The following is a 25,458-nucleotide window of genomic DNA, read 5'->3' as shown; positions in this document are numbered from 1 at the left end:
GTCACAGTGAACTGGTAGCTTAAAACCAGAGCTGATGAAGACCTCCCGATAGAAGTCTAACTTTTACACACCTTCTTAACTTCGATCCAATTGTGAAAAGGCTGCATAATGATCTCTGTGTATACCACACTTTTGAAGATCTGTCGCTCTGCTTGCAAACCCGAAGCTATAAGGTGCTAATGAAGTAATGCTTAATCCAGTAGTCCCTTGGGAGAGACATGAGTTGGAAGTAGGTTAGGTTTAGCGGATGAAAGTCTCGCCCTACGGTTTCGATGCTTTCTCCTACTATAAAAAAACTGCTAATGGGTTCATATTTTCAAAAATTTTCTTGTCGCGTTGTTTTCGAGCGCATTTTGATACATCAATGCGTGCTTTGGGTTTTTATAATGAAGCTAGCGCCTCCCTAACAACACCAAGTGCCGGCAGCTGCCTTCCAACTCACACATCTTGCTTTTCCTACCGGCTCACTTGCAGGTAAGCTGCTTTGATTCAATTTCTTGAGCATCGATCGCCGATTAGCAGAACAAGTTTGTTTATGCCTGGGAATATTACTTTCATGGGAGCGTTTTTTCTTGCTACATCAGTGTTGTTTTTGCTATTGTGCTTGTGACATTTAAATCTAATGCTTTGCTATTGTTGTTTGTATTGGAGGCAATACAATTGTTGTGAAACTTATGTGTTGTTATTGTTGGCAGCGTATGACTGAATTTGGGTGTTCGATACAGTCGGTGTTGTCGTAAGCTTACATGTTGTTGCTGTTGTTATTGTAGGTAGGTGATTATTTCAAATGACGCTTGTTGTAGCGTTATTATGTGCATTGTTGTTGTTGTCATTTGTTTGTTTGAACTTATTTATTATTGCACCTACAATGTGTTGTTGTGAGCCGGTTCACTACTTTGTATTTGTAATAGCTGTTTAACGCGCGTTTGTTGTTATTATTTGCGTGTTGTTGTAGCTGATATATATTTACGCTTGAGCAGTATATTAGCTTGCTGCTATTGATTTTGTTTTTGTAGTGTTTAGTGAATTTATTAAATATTGTATTGTTTGTTTTTATTGTTAGGCGCTTTTTACGAAATTTTTATACATACATTTGATTGCCAATGGTTGTCAACAACGCTTACAAAACTAAAAGTAAAGAGGATGAGCCGAACAGTGTTCAAATTCAAATGCAATATTCATATGTAAATTTGGTTTTCGAAAATGCTCCGACCGCCAGCAGCATCGCCGCGCGGCGCGTTCTCACAAATTTCGACAAGTTCGTTGCTTCAGTCTTCGGTGCCGCTTCGACGCGTCTGGCAGGCGTTTAATGACGCTCATTTGCTGAATTAACTTAAAAGCGTAGAAACACATTTTGACAAGCAAATAGTTCAATTATAATTGAAAGCAAGTAAGCGACCGGAAATAAACAGCTTAGAACGCCGCAACGCAAAACAAAAAAAAAAAAAAAGAAAATACGGGAACGGCATTAAGTGTACTAACAGCAGCTATTCTTCAAAGAGTAGACAAACAACAGCGTAGCAGCGAACATACAACAAAAGCGACAACTAATTAAGTCAAATAATCCAATCAGCAAAGCAGACATTGCGCATTAAACTAAACAAGAACGAACGCGTCGCCTCACCGCGCCGCGTCTTACAACGCATTAAATTCTCTACCACTCCGCGTTAACCGCTGCGCCACGCGCGCTAATATTCTCAATAAAAAATGTGCAAAACGCCCAGTTCACGTCTGCTGTTGCGGCTCATAACCGATGTTGTGATTTTAATTGCGCTCTGCTGCGTCGCGCTCATTGCGCTGCCCAAACTATTGCCCACCACACGCCGCGGTTTCTTCTGCAGCGACGCAACGCTGCGCTACCCTTACACCGCTTCGCTGCTTAGTCGCGTACACATTACAATTGCGGTGATCGCCTTACCCGCTGCCATTATGTTGGTGGTGGAGATGTTGTGGGCGGCCGTGCGCGCTTCAGGTAAATCCGAGACAAGCGTGCGCACGAAGCGCGCTGGCGTGCAGCAATTTGTATTCGTTGGCGTCAACATACCGACCTTCGTGAGCGAGTGCTACAAGATTGTTGGCATCTATTTCTTTGGTTTGGCGCTCGTGCTGATAGCTGCGCGCGCTACGAAAAACTTTGTCGGTCGCTTGCGCCCTTATTTCTTTGACGTCTGCCAGCCGCAGTTGCTGGAGACGCTGGGCGGTGGTTTGGCTTGTGAGCGGCTTGAAGCGCCGTATGCGCAAAACGTCACCAGGGGTTATATTGAGGATTATGAGTGTTATGAGTTGGCCGCCTCGGCGGAGTTGTTGGCTATGGCGCGGCAATCCTTCCCCAGCAGCTACACAGCTACGGTCTTTTATGCCATGTGCTTTATTGTGTTTTATCTGCAAGCGCGTTTGGCTGCGCGCGCGCTACTGGTGTTGAGAACTTTGTTGCAATTCGGTTTGCTGATTTTGGCCGCGCTGGTCGCAATTGAGCGTTTCTATACGCACCAGAATCATGCGACCGACTTATTGGCGGGTGCGGGCTTGGGCTTTTTTGTGGCAGCCTTTAACACAGTGGCCGTGGCAGATGTCTTCAAGAGTTTGCCTGTGAAAAAACGCAAGCCACGCGACGATGCTACGCGCATTTATGGATACTATGGTGTTAATCGCATTGCGAAATATTATTGATGAATTTAGGTTTATTAATGCTTTGTTAATTTAAGTTGGCTATGAAAATTATTTTAAAATATTTAACTTATGTTATAAGAAGTTTATATTTTTGCAGTCAATAAAAATATTGAAAAATGTAAACACTTTTATTTATTTATTTTATAGTATTAAGGAAAATTATATGGCTTTAAATTAAGCTCCAAAAAAATGTATTGAGAAATTTAATTTTCAAAAATATCAATTGAAATACAAACAAAACATTATGGCTATAAACGCACAGTAGGTCAAAATATGAAACCTACGAACAATTGGGCTCTTCAGTTTCTTTACTACCGTAGAACTATTTCGGAAACTAGGCAAAAATGACGTATGACGAAAAAAAAAATTATTTTTATTAATTTTTCAATTTAACAAAATTTAAATTTTTTATAACATCAAGAATGAAAACTAGTGAGGAATAATAAAATTGTAGTGGGACGAAATGTAAAATTTTTGTACAAAAAAAAATTAAGTTTCTTTATTCTAAGATAGGCTAAAACTATTTCTCACAACCGATAATGGAATATAGTGAAAAATGCTGAATGCACAGTGGGACGAAATATTTTTTACCAAACAAATTTCAAGTATTTTTTAAAAATATGATGAAAAGACAAAGGACGAGAAAATTATTGAAATTGATACATATATGCACAGTGGGACAAGTTGTTAATTTTTATGACCAAAAATATTTTGTGTTTTTAAGATAGAGGAAAGAAAAAATAGGTACAGAATATAGTTGATATTTATACACGCACAGTGGGACAAGCTTTTAAATTAATGAAAATGTTGAAAGATAAAAAAATAAACGAAGAGTGGAAAAAATATAAATTTTTTGTAAACAATTTGTAAAGTTCCATTTTTAATAATGCGTGAATTTTTAACAAAAAAATTAAGTTTCATTATTTTTAGAAACCCGATAATTAATAATTTGGGGAGATACAAAATGCACAGTGGGACAAATTATTACATTTTATAAGCAAAAACCCTTGGAATTTCTTTTTTGGAGGCTTGACTAATATATGTATATTCTATGATTGGAAGTTGGAAATATTGAAAATAATAAAGGAATATACAGTGGAACAAAATATAAATATTTTTGTGAAATTTAAATTTTTTTTTGAAGATATGTAAAGATTATTTTAAGACGTAATAAGTACTGAAAATATGGAAATATAATGAATGAATGCACAGTGGGTATATACATAAGTATATAATTTTTTTTTAATTAAAAAAAAAGTTTAAACACATGATATAATTATTTCCAAGATTAAAACAATTCAAAATTGCGCAATAATAAATAAAAATACAGTGGGACAAAATATGAAATTATTTGTGATATAAAATTGTTTTGAAGACATGGAAATTTTTTTTTTTTAATATGTAGCTAAAAATATTTTAAGATGATAAATGATAAATAATTCCACAGTGGGACACAGTACAACAGTTTTTGTGAAATTAAAAAGTTTGTTCAATACATGGTAAAATTATTCTTGAGGAAATAATGGTTACATATATAGAAGGATAAAAAATTATTGCACACTGGAACAAAATGGATATATTAGAAGTAAATAAGTAAATGCACAATGGGACAAAATAAGCAATTTTTTATTAATCTAAAATTTCTGTATGAAAATGTTAACCATATACATATATGAAAAAATAATAATTGAAATTATAGCGAGGTAATAAATAAAAGAGCCCACTGTATTTTATGTAAATATATTTTAAATGAAATTTAAAAATTATTTTTGAAAATATGTTGAAGTTATTAATGAAAAAGTAATAATTAAAAATATTGCGAGATAATAAATAACAGCACAGTGGGACAAAATATCAAATTTTTTATTAAATTAATTTTTTTTTTTTATAAAATATATAATAAATAAAAATTTAAATATAAATTAAATAAAAAAATTACAACAATAATAATTAAAATGGGAGCAAATATAAAATACTTTATGATTTTTAAAAATTCTTTTTGAAAATATGGTGAAGTTAAATATTAAAAAAATTATAATTAAAAATATTGTGAGATAATAAATAAAAGCACAGTGGGACAAATTCATTTTTTTTTTTGCTTAATTTTAAAAATTTCCATTACTGAATAAAATTATATGTCTTAAACTTTTATTTACATAAAAGATTTTGTGACTTTTTTACCTCTATTTTGGGGTAATTTTTGTTTAGAAACTTGCAGTGTCAAGATTTAATATATTTTATGCACAGTCATATATTCTACAAGCCCACGGTTTCGTCACAGAGCTGCTTATAAATAGATATGTGTGTTTGTAAGCAAAGAAAACCGCAAACAAATAGTTGAAAGCTTAATCAACAAGTGTCTGACGTAAAAGCTTTCCACTTTGTAGTTCGCAACGTCTGGTAGTAAGAGCAATTGCTTCTATAGAATAAGAACCTTAAGCTTACGTTCCACAAGCTTCCGGACGATCAGTTGAAGTACTCAAGAAATTCAAAAGAATTAAATTAAGCAGTACCAAAGCAAATGAGCGTTACGTCAGCAATTAAGCACATATACATATGTATTTCATATGTGTCCACCGCTCTTCCCTCCGAACAATATCGGTAAGTATGACTGCTTATGTTTAAGTGTGTCGTGAGTAAAACCGGTTAAGCAGCAGGAACTACGAATACATTAAGCAGTTAACCAGCAGCTTTGCAACAAGAAGTCACAACTATTTGCAACAACAACAACAAAAAACACAAAAAATTGTTAGTCGACGCGTAGGTTGTTAATGGACCCTCACTGGCTGGGTGTTGACAAGCGTTCGCACGCCTTTCGGGGTCGAGGCATGCACAACTGCGGCTGGGCAGCTTCTGTAAATTGCTTGTATGCATAAGTGGAGGCTTGTAAGCACTTGTTGCTGATCTTTTGAATGACCCGCCGTCGGCCACACATAATAAACACACAAGCGCACTTGTGTACAGCGCCGGCGCATCACTCATCGCAGCGACAGCGCCAATCAACGCCAGATAAAAGGAAGTACAATGTCAGCAACTGCGAAATTGCGGAGTTATGAGGGTGTAACTTAACTTTTTATTATTTCTCATTTTTATTATTATTCAAGTTGCGCTGCGGAAGTCGGTAAGCAATTCCACTTGCATGCATACACATATACTTGTATGGACACTTCATTGCAAGCGATTTGGCGCCATTGCAAAATTAATATTCTCAATGCATTATTTTATTCCGACTTTATGGCAGTGAAGACAGCTCACTTACAAGCGTTGCGCACAACTCATTTTGGCGCGCTTCAGCAAAGCGCATGTAATTGCCTTGCACCGGCGAGCGACTCACTGATCATTGCGTTACATGCAACCAGTGACGCGGTTTACCGGTTTAGTCGTTGCGTGTGTTTTTGCTTTGGCATAGTAATAGTCTGAATGTCTCTTTCGCTGGGCACAAGCGGTTTGTAGCATGGTCTTAATGAATAGATCTCGAAGTCAATTGAAATCTCGACAGTTTAGGCGTCTGATTGGGTACAATAAAAAAATAGGCAAGTTGGATATCAAACGTAAATGTGTAATTAAGTGCATATAGTATATAAGCGTAAAGTATATTCTCTGCTATTTTACCGAGAAGTTAAAATACAAATTATTTAAATTATTTATTTTTAAAAAAAGTAAATATTAATTCGAAAGAAAAACGAAAGTCGATTCTTTTAAATAACACAATTTTCGGTGAAAAAAAAGTAAGTAAAAAACAATATTTTATTACAAAAAAAATCGAAAATGGAATTTTCGAAATAAAATTCGAAAAGCGATTTAAAAAAATATTAAAACATTGCGATGAAAAAGTATTGCAACTTAAATAAAATCGGATTTTGAAAAGAAACAATTTAAAAAAAATTCCAGTGAAATTTCGAAAAACATTCGAAAACCGAATTTTTGAAAAAATAAAGAAAAATATTGTAAGTTTTAAAGAACATTGAATTCGAAAAAAAGTTCAAAAACCAAATAAAAAAATATATCGGTGAAAAATATTGAAAATTTTAAAAAATATTTTATTCGAAAAAAAATCGATAACCGAATTTTTGGCAAAATAAAATAAAATTAAAACAACCTTCAACGAAAAAATCTATAATTATATGTGACCTGGTCTACGAAAAGGGGGCTTAGGTGTCAAAAAAAAGGAGAACAATTAATGAGATAACGAGAAATTGACGACTATTTTTAACAGCTTTTCCCAGAAAACTAGTTTTCGCACGTTAGCCCCTTTATGTGACCTGGTCTACGGAAAGGGGGCTTAGGTGTCAAAAAATCAATTTTCACTTTTTAGTTGATTCGGATGGAAGATGAGATTTTAACAGCTGTTTCCCAGAAAACTAGTTTTCGCACGTTAGCTCCCTTTCCTCTTTTCGTAGACCACGTCACATATACATATTTTTCAGTGAAAAAATTGTTGCAAATTGCAAAAAAAATATTTAATTGGAAACAATAGCAAAACTGAATTTTTGAAAATAAAAATAAAAAGTGTTTTGACAAAAAAATCGATTACAATTGTAATAAAATATTAATCGAAAGTTCGAAAAATATAAGAAATTTTTGGCGAAAAAATGGACGAAAATTGTTAATATAACATTGTATCTGAAAAAAAATTGAAAATCGTACTTTCGAAAAAATTTTAATATCGAACTTTCGAAAAAAATCAAATTGTAAAAAATATTTTATTTGAAAGAAAACCGAAAATCCAGTTTTTGAAAATAAAAAAGCTTTATACCACAAAATCATTTTAAAATTGTACAAAATAATATTTTATTCGAAAAATAGAGAAAATCGTATCTAAAAAAATGAAACAATTTTCTCCAAAATCTACGAAAATTGCAAAACAATACGTTATTCGAAAAAGAAATCGAGAATAGAATTATCGAAAACGATTAAAAATGAACTTTTTTCGGTGCAAAAGTTTACGGAAATTGTAACAAAAGTATTATCTTCGAAAAATCGAAATTAAAATTTTCGAAAAAGTTTTGGATTCGCTTGAAGACATAGTTGATCTTCAGATTTTCCGAAAAAAATTAGTTTATTACTATAACAGCTGCGTACAAGCAAAGATCCAAATTAAAATTTCGAAAACTTTCGAAATTGTGATTTTTGGCCAAATTTCAGTTTTTCGAAAAAATCGTATTTATAAATTTACACTTCAGAATAGTGTAAAAATTCGAAATTATTATTATTTTTAATTTTCTTTCAGTCAGTACCTGACAAATATATTTGACAAGATCGCGTGAAGCTTTTATGTTGAACGGTTCAGCTTTCGCATAAATTACCGACTATTAAAACAAGTTTCGAGAAAAGTGAGATGCAAGTTTTAGAGAGGATTACACCGCTGTTTCAATAGCGAGCTACGTTGGATTCTCATGGTTCACTACTGGACTGTTGAGCCTCAGACCAGCTCAGCAGACGCTGGACAACTAACACCAGCCGTGCCGTCGCAAGGTCCTCCTGGCACATCGTAAATCGTAAGAGGCCTAGTTAACTTTTCGATCTCATCAAGGACCATCTCTTAATCCTCATCGGAATTCTAACTGGATACATTCCGATCGGGATTCGTGCAGTAAGAATCAACATCTTTCCGCATACCGGCTGCTTCAACTATTTGGAGGAAGATGAGAAAAAATCATCTCAGCACTTCCCTCTTGAATGTAATGATTTGCAACAGGAAAAGGAAAATTTTTTACAGCCATTAAATTATAAAATTTTCAGCAATTTTTTTTCATACTTTAATTGCGGAAATCATGTTTCGTGCTTTCCTGCCTAATTTATATACAAAGCCAAGCAAACCTAAAAATATGGACACTTGAAACTTAAAAATAAAATAATTAACCATAATCACAATTCAGCGCTAAATAATAGCCTGGCGATTAAGTAAAATAAAACTGCAGACTAGCCACCACAGTACTAATTGAACAACAGATACACCGCAAGACTAAGGAAAACCGCCGGGTGGCATCAATTGCCAGTCAAGGAAAGCACGAAGCAGAAAAAAACAGTTAAGCGTAACAACAACAACGTGTACAATGAAAGCAATAAAATTTTTGCGATTTTCCAGCAAATTATTGGCCAATAAAATGCTTATTGCCGAGCTGCTGTGTACTTACAGCCGCCAACCGCTTTGTGCACTTGAGCGTGGCAATAAGAGCCGAGGTACAAATAACAACAACAACAAAGCCAATAAAAGCAGACTACCAAAAAATATATATGTACATATACAATATAAATAAAATAGCATTGGCGAGAGTCGTAAACCGATACGAGGCAGTCGAGCGCGAAAAATAAGATCAGCAAAAGCGCCGGAGCTCAGCTTGCAATGAGCGCGCGCAAGCAGGCAGGTACCTGATGTGTGTGTGCAAGTGCAACTTCATTCATATTTCATATTTGTATCAATTTCCTACAGCTTAAGTAAATTCAGTTTATTTTTTTATTATAACTTTTTTATTATTTCTACGCTGTTAATTATTTTCTGTGTATGTATGTGTGAGTAAGCGCCTTCGCATGTGCATGTTTAATTTAATCGAAATGTGAGAAAGTGAAAAGTGCGTGTAATTACTATGTATAAAACTAAGAAAATCAAAAAAAGAAAAATATAATTAAAAAAAATTAAGGTAAATATGCTTAAAACAGATTTAAAGAAAATATTAAAAAAAAAAAAAAAAAAATCTAATTTTGAAAAAAAGAAATAAAAAAATATTTCGTTGAACAAATCTTTGAAAATTGTAAAAAATATTGCATTCGAAAAAAATTTGAAAATAAGAGTAAAAAAATTATTGAAAAATTCTATGAAAATTGAAAAAAAGATTTAAAAATATATTCGAAAAAAAATTACGCAAAGAATTATTTAACTAGAATTAAAAAATGTTAAATTAAAAAATCATTGAAAATTGTAATAAAACGTTATTCGAAAAATATTTGAGCAAAAGTCTATGAAAATTAAAAATCAAAATAGTTTATTATAAAAAAAACAAGGAAAATCGTCTTTTTGAAAAAAAAAATCAAAAAAGCACGATGACAATTGTAACAAAAAATTTACAATTTCGGTGAAAAAATGACTGAAAATAAAAAAGAAAACTTATTCGAATAAAAAAATTGGACTATCGAAAAAATTAAAAAAATTTTAAAATCATAAAAAATGCTGCATTCGAAACCAATTCGAAAAATAAAATCGAATATAAGAATAATTAAAAAAAAATTCTTTAAAAAATCCTATGAAAATTGGAAAAAAAATTATTCGGAAAATATTTAAAAATTTATACGAAAAAAAAAATATTTTGAACATAACAAAAAAAAAAAAAATTCTTTGAAACAATCTAGGATACTTTTTAAAATATTTTATTCCAAAAAAAGTCGGAAAGAATTTTTGAAAAAAACTAGAAATAAATTTTAAGCCTAAAAAAAACATTGAGAATTCTGAAAAAATCTTATTCGAAAAATATTTGGAAAATTTTTGAAAAAGAACTTGAAATAAAAGAATTTTCCGCGAAAAAACATTGAGAATTCTGAAAAAATTTTATTCGAGAAATAGTTGGAAAAAAATTTTGACTAAAAATTATTATTATTAATTAATTATTGAGAATTCTAAAAACAATTTATTCGAAAAATATTTGGAAAAAATTTTTGACGGAAAACTTGAAAATTTGGAGAAAAAGTATTTGAAAAAAAATGTATTTAAAACAAAAATAATAAAAAAAATTACAGAAAAACACAATGAAAATTAAAATTAAAAAAATACTCGAATAAAAGATTTTCAAAAATCTAACAAAACTTGAAAAAAAAATTCTTGAAAGCAAAAATTTGTATTTCAAAATAAAGGTAAAAATAAATTTCTGAGAAACTCGATGAAAATTGTGAACAAAATGGTAAAATTTCGCCGAAAATATGACTGAAAAATAAAAAAAAGACTTTTTCGGATAAAAAAATTGATTATCGAAAAAATATAATTTTTTTTTTGAAAATTATAAAAAAAAAATCTTGTTTTGAAAAAAAACAAAATTACAAAATTTCGGACCGACATCTCAATGACTGAGGGACTAGTTCGCGTATATGTTATAGAGAAACTTAATATACCCTATTCAAGTTTTAGCAAATAAAAATACACTTCATAGGTTTAGTTTACACAAATCTATCTAAGCTTAAGTTTATTGATTTTATATAGTTTAAAACTATTATTTGCAGAAAACGTATTACTTTAATTAATTAAATTTTATTTAAAATTAAAATTTCTAATATTTGTAAGCATTTGTTAACGGCCCAACAATACCTCGCAAGGAAAGTTGAGCATTTGACAAAAATTTTTATAGACCCATTAATTACTCCTCTCCACGGAAATCTTTGGTAAAAGGCGAAAGATTTATTCGACAACTGAAGAGAAGTCAAGGTAACTGTACATAGCGAACACTGAATGTTATAAGCTAGAAATAACTTAAAGAGGGTGAGAATTGTAAAGAAATAAGACGCATGTGGAAATATGCTTGAGCTATGTACACAGTAGGACTCGTTTGTCACCCTTACTGTTTCTTTGTAGGCGAGCCAAGATGTGGAAAGACGAAGGGACCTTGATGCTTGCGCTCGGTGAATTCTCCTACGTAAGAGTTCGGAGCTAAGCAATTCGGCTTTCTTTTTCGTTTTGAAATAAAGGATAATGCTCGATTTTATATGAATATTTACAATATATTCGGAAATTTTAATTTTTTTGTATATTTTTTTGAACGCAAAACGTAAATATGTATGTTCCATATAGACAAGAAAATGGTGACCGAATATAAAAATTAGCTAATCAAATATTACAGGCCAATTGAAAAGTCTCCGGACTGACATGTAGATAGCGCTACTCGAATAACAACCATGTTAGTTTTAGTTATGGTAGTCCTAACCTGTAACAGGCACCTGTATAATTTGGTAGCTGTCGAATAATTGGTTTAGGAATTATATCATATTAAGTGAAGCATCTTTTATTATTAACAAAAAGGGATACAAGTAATTTCTGTGTTCGTAAAATATTATTCTTTAAAGGCCGAAAGAGCCTAAAAATGGCGGCATTTGAAAAAAAAGAAAGTGCTGTTTCATCAACTAATCAGGGAAAATAATGGCGAAAATCCATGAATTGGGCTTCGAATTGCTTCGGCTTCCACCGTATGCCCCAGATCTGACCCGCAGCAATTATTTTTTTGTTCTCAGATCTCAAAAGAATGCTTGATGGAAAAAAATGTTCGTCAAATGAAGAGGTGACTTGAGGTGGTTTTGACTCAAAGTACAAATTGTACTCCAAAAATGGTATCGAAAAGTTGGAGGGACGCCATGGTCAGTGTCTCACTTAATTATTAAATTAAAAAAAAAAACGAATTTTGGCAAAAAAAAAATCCTTGAGAACTGATATAATGTATTTATTTTAAGTTTTAATGTACTGTAGCAAAAACGGTGATCGTTGTAGCTACTTCTTTTGCTAAGACTTGAGTATAAGTCTATAGAAAATCAAAACTGAAAATTGGTTCCACACTCTTCTCAGACATTGACAAATAGCTTGAGAGCCATATTTTTGTAAATATAGAGTTTTAACAACCTATTACTCCAAACTTTGATTTAGCAGCAAAACATTTGTGACTCATTGCTGTTTTATGAGCTTGATTCGCCTCTCTTTTCCCACAAATAATAGTGAAATATATCTCTAACTTGATCTCTATACTAGTATTTTTCTTCCACTAAAGTAAACCCCCGTAGGTTAAGTATACAGTACAACAAAAATCCCCGTTATCAGCACTGATATTATTATAGTTTAAGCAATTTATAAGTGCATGATAATTTCTTTCGAAAATTAACGTCAATCTGCAACGCATCGCATTTGTCACGCCTTTCGCACTTCTCAATACGACATCATTAGAATTACAGTGGAGTTTTTTAAGTAATAGCCGAGTGTCACAGATGCTATTTTTAATTTTGAAATACTTCTATTAAATCATTTATTTTTTTACGACGTCATCTTCGCAGCAACAACCACAAAAGCAGCTACCAGCAAAGCCATCGTCATAGCTAACATACATATATACTTATGTACAATTGTAACAGCATATATTAATTCAATAAAGCTACACTTATTCATTCAATTTGAGGTCGAGTTCAGTTTTTTAATCTAATTAACCAAACGGCTCACGCTCCCCATTTGCCTTTAGCTATGAATGAACACAGCTTGCACTCGTAGTTAAACAATACTGCTGTCCGCACCCAAACGCCCATTTTTTTTCTGTAGAAGACACACTCAGTCTGCCAGCGCTAGCCAAGAAGACAGAAGCGAAACAAAGTTAGATTGCCAATGATAAACGTATATTTTTACACACCAACATGTGTACATGTATATGTATGTATATACATATGTATGTATTTCGGCGTATATGTTATGTTCGTTTGTGCGCTCTAGCCTAGTCACCCATTGACATTGGCGGATACATATGTACGCTCATTTACTCACATTACAGTTAGATCTTCACGCAGTTATTTGTTTACTAGTTTGGCACTGAGAGCGGCACTTAAAGTTGTGTGTCGGAAATCAGCTATGAGAACTTATGCGCTTCAAATGACTTCGGAGGTTCGGAAGCCCGTAAAATTTCACAAAATACGTTCTATGATCAGCTCAAATTCAAAAATATTTTAAAATATAAAAATCAAAAAGCTTTTGAAAGTCATTGTGGAAAACTGAATGGAATTCTGTCTCCTTCTCGTTACTGCAGACGGAATAAGAGAGTAGACGACAAATCACTCTGGGCTTTATATTCTTTCAAAGCTGATATTTTTCGAGCTTAATTTTTTCCTTCTAGACATTAAGATACAGATACATATATGTATCTATAGTATACAACGGTACTTATAGTCTGCCGTTCAAACGAGAATAAGTGAAATTTTTGTAATTGAAACCTAACAGGTCTGATCGACAGACGATCTTTATAGTGATATGTACAATATTATAGCACTATACTCTGCGGAGCGGCCGACTAACTGCGATTTTATTGTAATTGGTGGGGGTTGTGTTTGATTGAAACACGATATTTGTTGAGAATATACGATATAATACTCGTATGACACTATAAACTGCAGATTTATAATCTAATTATAAATCTAAATCTTATTGTAATTGATGCCGATCGTGCCTGCTCGATAGATGATCTACAATCTGCGGAACGTTCGAAAATCTCCGAAATTTTTTTAATTGATGCCGATCATGTCAGATCGATAGATAATCAATTAACTGGTATTATTTAAAAGCTCGTCAGCGTTCGCTAAGGTCACTCTACAGACCAATAAAACGAAGGAAAACGCAAGAACTTTATTTCGCCATCAAAAAACAGTGACTAAAAACAACAAGAAGGTGAGAGAATTTGTTTGTACAGTATAAAAAAACCTGTAGGTAGAAAACTTGGTTAGAAGTAGGTAATTTACAAAGTGGGAACAGTTTAAAATCACTATAGATCAGTTGACTTAAACACTCAGCGAATTAGTTTGCAAATGTTTGCTAGAAAGGTATACAAATAAAACTGGGAACAGTTTAAAATGTATAGAAATGGCTTGGATTAAAAACGCGTCGAATTAATTTAACAAATTTTTTGAAAAGTTAACATAGGAAACTGGGAACAGTTATTAAAGAGCTGTGAACAGTTGAAATTTCTGATGCAGACATAACCTAAGCACAAAATACAAAAGACTAGATACTAAAACCAAAACACTTTTAACATAGATAAGAAAAAAACTACTATCTATAACATTTCATATAAAAATTTCTTTAACGTCCGCGAAGATCACTTCAAAGCTCAGTAAACCCGAATACGAGGCTTAAATACTATTACGAGACCATAAAAATATGACCATAAGAAACAAATATGTAGGTGTGCGAACTTGGTTTTAAAGTCACTTTAAGAGTGGGAACAGTTTAAAATCAATGAAAATGAGTATATTGAAAAACTAGTTGCGTTAGTGTGCAATAATTTGCAAGAAGCTTGTAATCCATAAAACTGGGAACAGTTATTTTAGTACTGAGAACAGTTAAAATTACAAAAACTACCACAAAGCAAGTATTGGGATTATTAAAAATATCAAAAACAATCATAAGCTAAAGGCCAAATATAGAATAATAGGTGCTACGTATAAAATCAGAGTGTTTTCAACTTTTAAGAAAATAAAGATAATGCTACTATTTCAAAACTAACGTTTCATTAAATTTCAAAAGCAACCACAAGCTTAACACAAAATAGAGAAGAATAGATACTAAAACCAATATATTTTTGCTTAAAAAAAAAATTAAGTGCTATTTCAAAAATACCTTTTCATTAACAGCGTTAGCGAAGATCACGCTAGCGATCAATAAAACTGTGAAGAGCGCTTAAAACATAATTACGCAATCATAAAACAATGACCATAAACGACAAGTAGGTGTGAACTACTTATTATAATTACCATAAACGACAAGTAGGTGTAAATTACTTATTATTTTAAGCTACCCTTGAGGATCAGGGCGATCAGTTGTCATAAATTTTCGTATCAAAACAAACATGCGTCAAAAACAAAGCACACGTGAACAAACGAACGGTGAAAGAGCGCCATTTACGGGAGGAGAGAGCGGTAGCGCAAGTAAATGCGAGTATGTGAGGCCAACAAGGGCATGAGAACGCATTACTTGCAATGATCAAACGGGTGACAAGGTGTGGGTGTGCAGCGCGGGAGGGGGGCGGGTGACAGAAAGTGGTGCGTTTGTCAAGTGCGGCTGGCGGCAGGTGTCTGTTATTAGCGCTATAGGCTGGTCGCGCGTCTATTTGGCGCTTGCTGGTGCGAAAATTGGACGGCTACTGTTAAGCCGTGACTTTGGCATTTGCTTTCAGTTTCATTGCTGTTTTGCTTTTCGCTTCGGTTAAGGCTTTCCTACAATAGTGGATATTTATAGCCGGTTATTAGTCATGTTTGCCAGTTTAGTTCTATTAACTGCGTTATGATTACTCATTACGCTTAAACACATAAGTTATCTGTGTCTGTCATTTTATTATTTTAGACACGTAAGTACATTGCATGACTTTTATTTTGACTTTATCGTTTTTCGCTTTATAAATTTTTGTTACTATTTAGTACATTTTTATACTAGCGTATGCAGCACTTGTTCAGCGCGTCGCTTTTGTTTACAACGACGGGTAATCATATTTTACGATATTTGTATTACGTTGGTATATTTTCGCCACTGGCGTTGTCTCTCAATTATCTTATCAAGCAAACTACATTTGTAGACGAAGGCGCTTGACGCGAAAGCGAAAGATCACGGTTCCTAAAGTCAAAAATTAAAGTTACCCACTCGTTTGGGGTACGGGTTTAGGATTAGCGCGACGCGCTTTGTCAGGCGACAGCCAGCGCGTCGGACGAACGCGCAAATTCACAATATACATATGTATCAGTAGTACACTTGTACATTAAGGTCGCAGAGCTCGCTTGTGCGCGCTCATAAAGAGAACAATCAGAGATTTTTATGTAGACAATGAAACTTTAGCGGGTGGTTGTAATCAACGAATCCGGGTTAATCAAGCAACAGTTAAATTAACTTAACGATCAGCGCGAAGCGCGCGCATATTATTGGAAAAAGTTCTACACACACTAGCGCCGCGTGGAGAGCCAAAGAGCGTAACGTAAGCATATAGCTAAGCATTAACTGTCAACAGTCAAAGTTTGCTCAGTTATTAACGCATTTGTTGTTGTGTTTTATTACTACTGGGAGCGTTATGTTTCTGAAATAAATTAGTTGAAAAGAAGGCAAGCGCGCTCAGTCACAAACGATCCTACGACGCGCATCGCTGAACGCGGAAAGCTTGCGCGCAGTGCACGAACGAAACGAAATACAAAAGAAAAAGAATATAAAAAATATATTTTGGCAACAAATTGCAGCAATTCGCAGAATAAAACAACAAAGTTAACTTTAAAGCTTACAATAACAATTAAAGCTTACCAAAAAGCTACGCGGTGTGCAATCCAATCGATTCACTAAAAGTCGCGGAAAAAAGCATAAAAATCAAACTAGCGGATCTACAATACATGAGCGCCATGAAAGACAATAGACTTACCACCGCTGATCGCCGGTTCCTGCGCAGCTTGCTGACCGATCTAATCATCTTCATAGTGCTCGGCATACCGATCCTTATATGCGAGTTTGTGCTTGAACCGTTTCGTCGCGGCTTCTTCTGCGACGACGAGTCGATACGTTATCCTTTTCGTCCAAATACGATAACCACTGTCATGCTCGGTGTAATTGTTTTGGCTGTGCCGGCGTTGATAATGCTTCTAGTCGAATTAACACTCTTCTATCGTTGCGATCGCATACGTGAAACGGTGCTGCTGCTCGGCTACAAAGTACCCGCGTGGCTGGTGGAATTCGCGCAGCATGCGCTTTACTTTACCTTTGGTGGCTTACTCACGTTGGAGGCGACGGAGATCGGCAAGTTCACAATTGGACGGCTGCGTCCACATTTCATTAGCGTGTGTCAGCCACAGTTGAGCGACGGCAGCAATTGCGAGTCGCCACAGAATCTGCATCGCTACATTGAGAATTATATTTGTGTGGGCAGCGGCTATACGTCGGAAGACGTGTGGCAGGCGCGTCTCTCCTTCCCCAGCGGTCACTCGAGCTTGTGCTTCTTTGCGCTCACTTATGTCGCCATATATCTGCAATACAAGATCACCTGGCGCGGTTCGAAATTGACGCGGCATTTTCTGCAGTTCACACTCGTAATGTTGGCTTGGTTCACGGCGCTGTCGCGCATTATGGACAATTGGCATCACTGGTCGGATGTGCTGTGTGGCGGTCTCTTGGGTCTTGCAATGGCCTTGATTACCGCGCGTTATATAACAAAGGAATTTAAGACGCCGCAAGCGTGCTTGCGCGTGGAGCTGCCGCGACAGGATACGTGCACGACGTTGAACGAGATCGTGCCGACGCCGCCACCGTATACGTTGGGACATGACGTCGATGGCAGCATGCCGTCGCTGCAACGGGCGAGCAATGGCAGCAACACGCAGAGCTTCAGTAATGAGCAGTATTGCTCGAAAGTGTGATTTTTGGTGGAGGCAGTTGGGGAAGCGGAGTAATTTTATACTTGTGATAGTTATGAACTAAGTGGTTGAAATATTGTTAAGTGCTGATAACGTAAAGTGCGAATAAATCAGCAAACAATGAATAACAACTACTTGAAAAACTGAAACCATTTAAATTGTGAGTGAGAACAGTTTTTAAAATTAAGCTATAATATAAGCGTTTAATGTGTTGCAAGTCATGCTTAGATTATAGCATATGCAAGTTGATTAAAAGTATGTAAAAGTGAGAACAGTTTTGAACATGTTATGCAACCCACACTTGCCAGCAAACAATTGTAGCTGGAAAGCTTTAAATGTTAGCTATTGTGAAACGTATGTAACTATACTACGTATTAGGTGGATTTATTGACTTTTTTCAGTATTTTAATAAAGTTAAGATTTAAATGTCATATTGTAAGAAAACGCCAGAGAACATGATTGGAACAAAGGCAAATAAAAGTGGTAACTATTTAAAATCAATCTAAATCAGCCAAATTAAAAGTACGGTGCATTAATTAAGAATAATTTCCAAAAAACTTGTATTAAGCAAACTGGGAACAGTTTAAAATAAATGTTTAGCACTCAAATTGAGTTTTGTCGGGTTAGTATGCAAAATTTTTTAATTAGAAGGAAATAAGAAAACTGGGAACAGTTAAATTTTTTGCTGAAGACAGTTAAAATTTCAAAAGCACCATTAAACGAAGCACTAAATAGTATAATTTTGACAATATTCGTACTAACCAAACTGGGAACAGTTTAAAGTAATTGAAAATCAGTCAAATTAAAAACTCTTTGAGTTAATATGCAATAACATGAAAGAAAGCTGAATTAAGTAAACTGAGCACAGTTTCATTAGCACTGAGAACAGTTAAAATTTGATAACCAACCATAAGCTAAGTAAAAAATACAAAATAAGAGATACTAAAACCAAAGATCTTTTAACTTTTAAGAAAAAAAACTTAAATATTACTGCAAAAGTAATTATTTTTACAAAACCCTACTAAATTCTATCACAGCGCTTAAGAAAAAGTATAGTACCAAAATAAACATCGATTTCTCAGTTTTATTATTAAGTTACAATGTATTTAAAAACGTATTCCTAATTTCCGCCGTCTCAGTATAAGTTCCACATAAATTTGCGTGTATATGTGCGCACGTTTATATGAGCCATAGCTTTAATTTGATAACTTATTAAAGTAAATTGCAGTTCAGTTTAAAGCAGCAGTTTTGTCGTTATTTATAAAATTACGTTTAAGTAATTATTCAATAATAAAGCAAAAACAATTGATGTTGAAACTTGTTTTTTTAGTCAACTGGAAGTTTTCTCATCTTAGTATGTACAGTTTAAGAATATTTTTGGACTCGTTCTTGAGGTTTTTGAATACAGAACAACGATTACTATGAAAAGTTCGTTTAGGAACAGGGTATGTTGGGTATTTTGGACCCGACTAAAGTGAGAAATAATTCCGCAAAAGTTGCATAAAGTATTCTCTGTAACCTATTAAACACTTAAACCAGTCAGCAGTGAAAAATTTTTGGTTTGCGGTTTGCCTATAACGAATCAAAATTCCACATATAAATTCCATTCATGAAAGCGAAATTTTAAAAATAAACCATACCTCAGAAACTCCAGCGGTATTACTCAAAGCGTGTAAATTATGATTTACAAATACAAAAAAAAATAACAAATCAACAACAATTAACATTCCAGCATTGTTTGGCTGTGCTTAGCAACCACATTACGATGCCTCATACTCGTACTTCAGATGGCAATGAGGTGAATCACACTGATTAAAAAATGTTACATTCCAATGCGCGACGCACCTAGCGCCGTTTAGCAGGTATCTCTTCTGTATGGATGTTAAAATACATTTTTTCGATTTAGTGAACTAGTACCATGACTGTTTAAAAAACAACTAGTTACTTACGAGTTTGATCGAGGTGAGTTAAGTTGAAAAACATTATCAGCAGGCAAAAGTTCTCGCTTTAGTGCATTAGTACCAACACTATATAGAAAACAACTAGTTACAAACTAGTTTCATTGAGGTGAGTTCAGTTTAAAAATGCTATCAGCAGGCGTGTGTTAGCACTAGTGGAAAAAAATAATCAACAGGCAAATGTTCTCGCTTTAGTAGCTTACTACTAACACTGTACAGAAAACAACTAGCTACTAACTAGTTTGTTTTAGGTGAGTTCAATTGAAAAAGCTATCAGCAGACGTATGCTGCATTTTTAACAAAAAAAATTTAGTCTAAAAATTGGTTTCATGCCGCCTAGTTGACAACTAGTTCGTTCGGAACTAGTTCATAGTCGATGACATGTGGTGACGTAGTTTGTTTCTGCATATTTGAAGCTGCTCAGCGTGTCTACAAGCAGATTTGTATGTAAGCATGTCAAGTATCACAAGTATATATGGCAGTACATGCTTACCTATACATTCCAGGGTGATTCTCACAGCTCGTCTACCTGTCAACTTCAACAAAGAATTTTCAACATACGAATATATACATAGTATATGTTTATACCAATTCATACATTTATAGTGCACTGTGTGTGTAAGTTATATATCACACAATTAAGTATAAACATATGTCCACTGGCGTACAAAAACAATATGCTTTTATTGCGCTTTTAACTTCCTGTTTTGTTCCCATTTGAACATTAATGAGTTTTCGCTGTATTATATATACATATTATATTATTTGTTTAATGCGAAAAGGTAACAGCCTTGAGAACTGTATTATTTATCTACGTAAATATATAATTTTCTCGACTGGTGAAAAAGGTTGGCTGAACAAAATCTGTGACGCTCGTAAAGCTAGCGAAACTAATTCGGATATTTCAGAAACTTTTCAGCCAGCATTTATATAAACTGAAAAAGTCTATTATTTAGTATCCCACCACATCTGGAACATACAGCAGGAAGCGTTGGAAACCCTATAAAACTATGTACAAATGAGCAGCATGATGAGCTGAGTCGATTTAGTCGGGTTCGTCTGTCTTCTATTCTATCGGCATACAGGGGGATTAGTCATTCAATTTTTGAGATATCGATCTGAAATTTCGTATACCTTCTTTTCTTCCAAAGTAACAGCTCATTTGTCGACATTGGACCACTGTACCTTATAGCTGCCATACAAACTGAGCGATCAAAATCCAGTCTTTGTATAGAAAACATTTTTATTTGTACAGATACCTTCCTAAAATTTGGCCTGAATTATTTTCTAAGTCAATGGTATAATTTCTGAAGAAATTGTTCAGATCGGTTGCATATAGCATATAGCTGCCATACAAACTGATCGATTAAACTCAAGTCCTTGTATGGAAAACTTTTTTATTTAACGGTATATCCTTATGAAATTTGGAACGAATTAGTTTCCAACTCCACGGTATAATCTCCGAGGAAATTGTTCAGATCGGTTGATTATTGCTTATAGCTGCCATACAAACTGTTCGATCGAACTCAAGTTCTTGTATGAACTAGTTCGTTATCTGTCCAGATATCTTATCGAAATTGCGCACATATTATTTACTAAGTCAAACCACAGCAGAAATTGTTCAGATCGGACCACTATAGCATATAGCTTCCACACTGATTCATAAGCTGATTGATCAAAATCAAAATAGAGATCCTTTTATGCCCTTTTATGTTATAAGAAATACAACTGTAAAGGGTATTAACGCTCACTGCAGAGCATAACAGTGAAAGGACCAAGAAAGTGGATTTATGGTAAAGGGAAAAACACGGCACTAACTTATCTAAATAAATCATATTATGCGTCCTTCTGCAAACAAAATCACATTACGATTCAATTATCAACACGGAAGTGGTGCCTTTGTGTAATATACTCTTCAAAAATCTTAACTGGCAAGCATCACAAAAATTATTATCATCCCCTAAATAATTGGCAGAGAACTGAGTGTCAGCTCAAGTTGCTCGTTGTGTGCGCTTCTTTATCTGGATTCTTATATATTTTGCCAGCCTTACAGAAACAACGCACGAATGTGATACCTGAGTGAACCTTATGGAGTAGCTTAACATTTTAAATGTGATACTTCATCCCTGAGTGATCTTTACAGATTAACTGAACATTCTAAATGTAGTACTTCAGTTACTCCATAAGGATCACTCTGAGATCACATTTCGTATGTTGTTTGTGTAAGGTTGTCTTGAATGTATGATCCTTGAGTTATGCCATTAAGATCACTCAAGTACCACATTTCGTTTGTAGCCTGCGTAAGGGTATGTTTAATTTTTTCTTTGCAGTTTAAAAATTCTCAACCATTTTATATATTTCTACACTCATATGCTTTGCTGTTTCTGTTGCAAAATTACCTTCACTTCTCTTCAGTTGTCGAATAAATCTTTCGCCTTTTACTAAAGATTTCCGTGGAGAGGAGTAACTAATAGGTCTGTAACAATTTTTGTCAAAGGCTCAACTTTTCTTGCGAGGCAATGTTGGGCCGTTAATGAATGCATACAACTTATAAAACAGCGAAGGAAAAATATGAGGTTTTTAAACTGAGTTAAGGCACCGAAATTTTCAAAAATGTATTGTAGAAGAGCGAATCGTGTTTAATTTTAAGCAATAAACTGCCAGACTGTCTTTTTTGAGTAAATTACATTTTCTAGTTTAATTAAAATTTATTATTTGTAACTCAATTATTTCTCTAACATTTTATTTTTGTTTTTTGATAATATCTCTGACTTTATGGCTCAATTCTAAGCTATCACAATTATATATTTGTCCGTGTATGCATATCGCAACGTCGCTCCCAGCCCTCTTGTTCATAACCACCCTTCCACACAAAACATTTGACAGCTCCGCATGCAATTATTCATCTTCAGTTGTCTCCGCTCATTGTCACTCCACTGCCAAGCTGGCATAATAAAGTCAGTTGGAGTACATCAATAGACCCCTGCGGTGTAAACCACACTCACCAACACACATTTCATACCACGACTATATGTAGAGCGGCACAAATATGTACATGTTGTATGCTTGACTCCCATCAGTATCATTGCAGTTGGTCTTGTCTGTCGAGCGTCGGTATTTCAATTGAATTTCGTATTCAATTCAATTCCAAATTGATTTATTATTGCGGACAACCACCAGCCGGGTTGGTGGCTGGTTTGTGCACAAAAACAAAAACCCTTGCATTTGATTGTCTCAAGTAAGACATTAGTATGGTTAGCAGGTAAATAGCAGCAATGAAGCGCCAACCTGTAGAGATATGACTATGCGCATGCGCATGCATTTACTGAGCAAAGCGTTCGGCAGTAGAGATGTAGTGCAGCAGATAATCCCTATTGCATTCAGCGGGTGGTCAAGATACTGACTACTGACTGATTTGATAAGAAAAATGTGTAAAATTTATTGTTGCCACATTTGTAGTAAATTTCATTTTAAAGCGCCACAAAAGTGGTTGGTGGCTAATTAATTGTTAGTTTTCGGTTAGTAAAGAGGAAATATGTTGTGGCTGTCGAAAAATGCATTCATAGCATGATTAATTACAATTCTATAAGAAACGAACTGAATCTTGACAAGTAATCAGCTAATTTTTCAAGTATTGAGTCGTTCACAATTCGCAATAAAGTTCTGGCTTTTTTTTCAATGAAAATTAATTTTTTTTGTAAGGAAATGGTCACAAAGTATTGCTCGTCGCTAGTTGGAACCTTTTTCCCATCTTTCTAGTAGCACTCCAATACTTTTATGGTAAAACCATTAATCTTGTAATGCTATTCCAGAATCTAGCAATTTTTCGATGTCGACTTGTGAGTGGAACTGCTTCTGAGCCAGCGAATATGCCATCGAGTTTAACAAATAATAAAAGACGCTGCAATATCTGGGAATAAAGCGTTTCCGGGCAGGTTTAAACGAGTTTATGGACATGAGGAACCCCAAGTTCATTGTTTTTGAACCATTTCTAGAAGATGTAGGGTTTATAAACATGAGGCACATGTTGTCAGGCAACAGAATCACATTATCGTGCCGTACCAGGTATTGAGTTCATAGGTAACCGCAAGTTCCTTGTTTTTGCACCATTCCCAGAAGATGTAGTCGCTTTGAAATGGCCTGACGGTCTTGACGGGTGAACACTTCTCGCGTTTGCCAAGAATCCTCATCGAGCAACGTCTCCAATTCACCGTCTTTGCAGGTTTTTTGCTTTCCTTTAAGCGACCGATCGTTAATATCGAAATCCTTTCGATGCCAGCCGGAATGCGCTTCAAAAATGTATTATTACTTAGAAGTTTGATATACAAAACATAGTCGTTATTTCGCGGAAGCAAATTTTTTTCTGTTAGAACATGAGAAATCCATTTGTGACCCTTCGAAATTAATTCTAGACGTCTCATGTGATTCAGAAAAATAGCTTAAAAGAAACTTTCAGCAATCTCTCGAGTTGTTATTCGAGGAAATTTATTTTATCTATCGGCTTCAAGCTTCACGTTCCTTCCAGCACTTGAGGCATCCTCAAAATCGAAATTGTCGGAACGAAATCGTTTACACAAAAATTATCTGCATTTGTCGACAGTGATAATCTTAGCGAAGGACCCATTATGAGCAGAGTAAGCGAGTCAAAATAACCAACTCAAAGAAAAAAACGTCTATACTAGTTTGTATCTTGCAATGTATTCATGTTTGGCCTAACATAACCACGAAAGGAAAGTCGAGCCTTTTACAAAAATTTGAACAAAAGCAGATAAAACCCTTAAACACAACTGACAACGGAAATCTTTGGTAAAAGGCGAAAGATTAATTCGTCAATTAAAAAAGAAGACAAGGTAAATTTGCAATTCAAAGCATTTGTTTAAAGAAAGATATGAAGTGGTTGAGAATTCTTGAACTGTAATTAAATATTTGAAAAAAGCGATCACACAAAGATTATAGTTAAAAGATTTCTCGTGTCAGGATTGCAAAAAGTATGAAAGAGCAGATAAATTTAGCACTCACAACCAGATTCATGAGTTGAGAGAGCGTTCTGCTGTCATATTTTTAGGGGATGAGCGCTACTGAGATCACTTTAGACCACCAGCCGGCTAAGGTAGCACATTTTTAGGGGAATGAGAGCTATTGAGGTCACTTTAGAGCACTAGCCAGCATAAGTAGCAGATTTTTAAGGGGATGAGAGCGGTTTTCTCGCACGTCTTTAGAGGATGAAAGATGACTTTCGAATACGGGCCGGTGCAGGCAGCACATTTTTAGTAGATGAGAGCTATTGAGTTCACTTAAGACCATCGGCCGGCGCAAGCAGCACATTTTTTAGGGGATGCGAAGTGCTGAGATCACTGTAACGAAAAGGAAACCTTGCCACAGGTATTGAGTCATACCATATACACGCTGTGATATTTGTATATCCTAAGCTACCTTATCTAAACTTGTGTTTAGCTGTTAACCGCAATTTCTGCCTCTAAACTCCAACACATTCTCTAATATACTTATTCTCCTATAGTTAAAATTTTCTTGGTATATACGTTGTCAAACAAATATGAATTTAGTTCTGAGAAACGGCATGGAATTTTTGACTACAAATTACTCGTATTACCATAATTTAGTAAAGAAGTCGCCATAAAAAAATGTGTATTTAAAAGAGTTTACTTTTTCACAAATATGGCACAGTGTTATAAATTAATTTAAGCGCTTCGTAGAGTAAATATTTTGAAGA

At 34.4% G+C, this 25,458-nt stretch overlaps 2 protein-coding genes and 3 non-coding genes across 5 annotated transcripts; 3 read left to right on the top strand and 2 right to left on the bottom strand.

Annotated features, from left to right (window-relative positions):
* Positions 1-1,333: 1,333 nt before the first annotated feature.
* LOC120776448 (putative phosphatidate phosphatase) lies at positions 1,334-2,704 on the top strand. Its single transcript, XM_040107106.1, has one exon. It carries the CDS (start codon positions 1,708-1,710, stop codon positions 2,668-2,670), a length of 963 nt encoding a protein of 320 aa, XP_039963040.1. The 5' UTR covers positions 1,334-1,707; the 3' UTR covers positions 2,671-2,704.
* An 8,259-nt stretch (positions 2,705-10,963) lies between these two features.
* On the bottom strand, positions 10,964-11,084 carry LOC120779235. Its single transcript, XR_005705628.1, has one exon. It is a non-coding gene; the product is annotated as a U5 spliceosomal RNA (small nuclear RNA).
* A 5,398-nt stretch (positions 11,085-16,482) lies between these two features.
* LOC120776446 (putative phosphatidate phosphatase) lies at positions 16,483-19,075 on the top strand. The gene has a single exon (XM_040107104.1). The coding sequence runs from the start codon at positions 16,756-16,758 to the stop codon at positions 17,770-17,772; it is 1,017 nt and encodes a 338-aa protein (XP_039963038.1). The 5' UTR covers positions 16,483-16,755; the 3' UTR covers positions 17,773-19,075.
* Positions 19,076-22,122: 3,047 nt separating this feature from the next.
* LOC120779237 lies at positions 22,123-22,243 on the top strand. Its single transcript, XR_005705630.1, has one exon. It is a non-coding gene; the product is annotated as a U5 spliceosomal RNA (small nuclear RNA).
* Positions 22,244-24,458: 2,215 nt separating this feature from the next.
* LOC120779239 lies at positions 24,459-24,581 on the bottom strand. The gene has a single exon (XR_005705632.1). It is a non-coding gene; the product is annotated as a U5 spliceosomal RNA (small nuclear RNA).
* Between the last annotated feature and the right edge of the window lie 877 nt (positions 24,582-25,458).

Source organism: Bactrocera tryoni, chromosome 5 (assembly GCF_016617805.1).
Source record: "Bactrocera tryoni isolate S06 chromosome 5, CSIRO_BtryS06_freeze2, whole genome shotgun sequence".
Classification (NCBI taxonomy): Eukaryota; Metazoa; Arthropoda; class Insecta; order Diptera; family Tephritidae; genus Bactrocera; species Bactrocera tryoni.
The sequence above is the reverse complement of the archived record's forward strand: the minus strand, read 5'-3'. Positions and strand labels throughout refer to the sequence as shown.